The sequence below is a fragment of the Silurus meridionalis genome, chromosome 12 (assembly GCF_014805685.1).
Source record: "Silurus meridionalis isolate SWU-2019-XX chromosome 12, ASM1480568v1, whole genome shotgun sequence".
In the NCBI taxonomy this organism is placed as follows: domain Eukaryota; kingdom Metazoa; phylum Chordata; class Actinopteri; order Siluriformes; family Siluridae; genus Silurus; species Silurus meridionalis.
In genome coordinates this window covers 2421041-2424098 of record NC_060895.1, presented here as the reverse complement: position 1 = coordinate 2424098, position 3058 = coordinate 2421041, and the positions used below count along the sequence as shown (strand labels likewise).

Below are 3058 nucleotides of genomic sequence, written 5' to 3'. Positions count from 1 at the left end.
GGGATTTGAACTCACAACCTTCAGGTCCAAAGTCCAATAGTTTAACCACTAAGCTGACAGCAAAAAACTGTGAAAGAACCTGGCAGAAGAGTTTAGACTTTGTTAAAAGGTAAAGGTCTGGGGAATGATCCGAATACTGGCATGTTGAAGATTTCCAAGAGTGCCATGGGGGCCTCCATCATTCTTAAAAGTTTGGAACAGCCACATTCTTTGCATCCTGGAACTGAAGGACCTTTGGAATAAAGGTGTGCAAAAACCTGATGGTCACCCTGATTTCAAATGGACTTTAGCCCCAGCCTTGTTTTAGGTTCTTTGCATACACATTATGATTAAAAACCCTGTTAACAACCTGATCTGCCTGATGCTTCCAAAACCATGGGCATTAATACAGAGTTGTTCGTTCATTCACCCCCAGGATGAAAGCCAGACCACCAGAGCCGAGTTTGGAGAGCAGCAGAGTATCAAGGAAATTGCCTGCCTTGATGAAGACACTTTGCTGGGCCTGACTCGGACGTTCAAGTACCTTTTGTCAGACGGCAGGAGATTCAGCATCTGAGATAGGTGAGACGGATCATCTGCAACACTGGTGGCTTTGCAGGTGCGGCAGTTGTTGTATGTACGAGTTTTCGACAGACCCCCCTGTTGATCTTCTCAGCCGTTCTCACAATTAGTTTGTTTTGTGGCTGTGCAATTCCTGTACCATGTGGTGAGACAGCTGGTCAGGACGCTCTCTATCATTCTTCAGTTGGAGATGTTCAGGATGGGATGGGTAAATTAGGCTCTCCAGCCTCTGAATGAGGAGGAGACGCTGCTGGGATTTGACACACCTGCTTGGTGTAGAAATGCAGGAACTTTGCTGAGGAACCCGAATGAAACCCAAATAAAAAGAAAGTGGTACCATATAATAGTAGTGTCTGATGTTGATCTTCTAATCAGCAGTTTGAGAGTTCAAATCCCTCTTTGGTATGTAAATTAGATAACTGTAAGTCACTGTGAAAAAAGGCGTCATGCCAAATGGCACAAATGTTATACGGTTAGGGCTGTGGGATTAGAACCCACAACCCAGAGGAAAACGTATTCAGAGCATTGAGTGTGCAAAACGTCTGCATGCGCGTGTGCGTGCGTTTGTGTGTGTGTGTGTGTGTGTGTGTGTGCGCGCGCGTGTACAACGGAGCCACCCGCTGAACCCTCGTGCACCACTTCACCACCACAGGCTGCACGCCTGCTCACACACATGTGCATCCCGATTCATTTTCATGCCGACGCGGGACAAAAAGAAACCCCCGACTGCGCGCGCGCGCTGAGCCAGCCGGACCGTCGCTTGTGCACGTGAAATAAATCCGTGGTGCACGAGAACGATCGTCAGAGCAATAAGACTGGAATGCATTATGACTTAGATAACACAATCACACACACACACACGCACACACACACACACGTAAGTCAGATGCGCGTGCTGAGACACTCACCCGCGTTCCTCAGTTTACGGTTCCTGAGCACGGACACGATGACCAGTGCGTTTCCCAGCACGTCTACAACGCTCGTGAAGATCAGCACGCTCGCGAGCACTGCCACTTGCCAGGTCAGACCCGGTCGCGCGACGCCACCGACGACATCACCGCCGGCCAACACGTCGGCGCCCCACGCGTGACCCGTCCGGTTCCTAATGAGCACAACATCCTCGGGCATGTCGGACAAACCTCCGTTCATTCAGACGTGCGCGCTCTCCGCCATGCCTCCACGCACACACACGCACGCGCGCACACCTCAAATAAATCCGTTACATGGCGTCAAGTTTGGAGCTCGTGGCGCTTCACGTGTGTCTCGCGCAGCTCCCAAAGTCACTTCCACGCGCGCGTTCGCGCTGCTCCCGCGCGGGCGCGTGTGTGTGTGTGTGTGTGTGTTTCTCTCTCTCTCTCTCTCTCTCTCTTGCGCGTGCCCGTCCCGAACCCCATCCTCAGACAGACACGGGCGAGTCGCGTGAATATTCCGGCGCTCCACCCCCCCGCGGCGTTTGCGTACACGAAGCTGTGTGTGCGCGCGCGCGCCTGGATTTGGGTTTTGAATCGATAGTGTGAACTACCACGGGTCATCTGTGACACACACACACACACATATATATATGCATGCGCACAGAGAGCAATCCACGCGCCTCTCCAAAAGAACTTTAATAACTCGTTTAATCTGCACGAGGACGACCGTGAATATTTTACACTTCTTCTTTGTAATGCACGGAACACCGCGTTCCACAAACAAGTGTGAATAAATAAACTGTATGAGCAGGGAAAAAAAGCATAAATATACAAATTCGTTTTACAAGAGGAGATGATGCCCTTATTTTATACAGAAAAAGTCTTTCCTTTCACTTTTCAGTTTTCCATGTGTTCTTGTGCTTTCTCGTGTGGTATGCACGAACTTTTGAACATCCGGTTCCTCTTTTAGGAAGATGTTTCACTAGATTTTGTGGAGATTTGTGAGATTTCATTCTGCCACTTAGTAAAATCAGGTACTGGTGTAGGAGAGGTGAGGAGGCCTGGTGGTGCAATTAGGGTCCACATTCATCTTAACAGGGTTACGGTCAGAGCTCTATAGCAGGAAGATCTTCCATTCCATCCCATGGAAAGCATATTTTCATAGAGCTGGAGTTGTGCACATGAACATCATCATGCTGGAACAGATTCGGCAAACGTAGTTCGAGTGAAAATAAAATTTCATGCTCCCACATCTAAAGGCATTGAATACAATTGCAGGCCTTCAAGTTTGTGCTGGAAGTTTGTAGAAGAACCACATGTGGGTGGAAATGTCAAGCGTGCCTGTACTACATAAACACCTGGTGTAAAAAAAATTGTCTAAATGTAATTTTACAAAAAGTTACAGTTGAACGGAACATATAAGGTTTATTATCAGAACAGGTCTGGTCAGATCTGGGTGAAGCTTCAGTCAAGAGGAAGATGGACAAGATGAGCTTTAGGAAGTACAATTCTCCATCCTGCAGCGCATTTGTTTTTATTGGTGTTAGCATGCAGATAAGGCAGTGGTTCAGTAGTTGGTGTTTCAA

The 3058-nt window shown here is 48.2% G+C and overlaps 1 protein-coding gene and 1 long non-coding RNA gene across 2 annotated transcripts in view; one reads left to right on the top strand and one right to left on the bottom strand.

Annotated features, from left to right (window-relative positions):
• LOC124394421 overlaps positions 1-905 on the top strand; it is a 21115-nt gene extending 20210 nt beyond the window's left edge. The window contains exon 2 of the long non-coding RNA XR_006927490.1: positions 416-905. This is a non-coding gene — a long non-coding RNA (uncharacterized LOC124394421). The remainder of the gene's footprint in view (positions 1-415) is intronic.
• Positions 1-1807, bottom strand: part of mtnr1ba (melatonin receptor type 1Ba) — a 17761-nt gene extending 15954 nt beyond the window's left edge. The window contains 1 exon segment of the mRNA XM_046862598.1: positions 1470-1807. Within this exon segment, the coding sequence (XP_046718554.1) occupies positions 1470-1710 (241 nt within the window). The 5' untranslated portion in view covers positions 1711-1807.
• Between the last annotated feature and the right edge of the window lie 1251 nt (positions 1808-3058).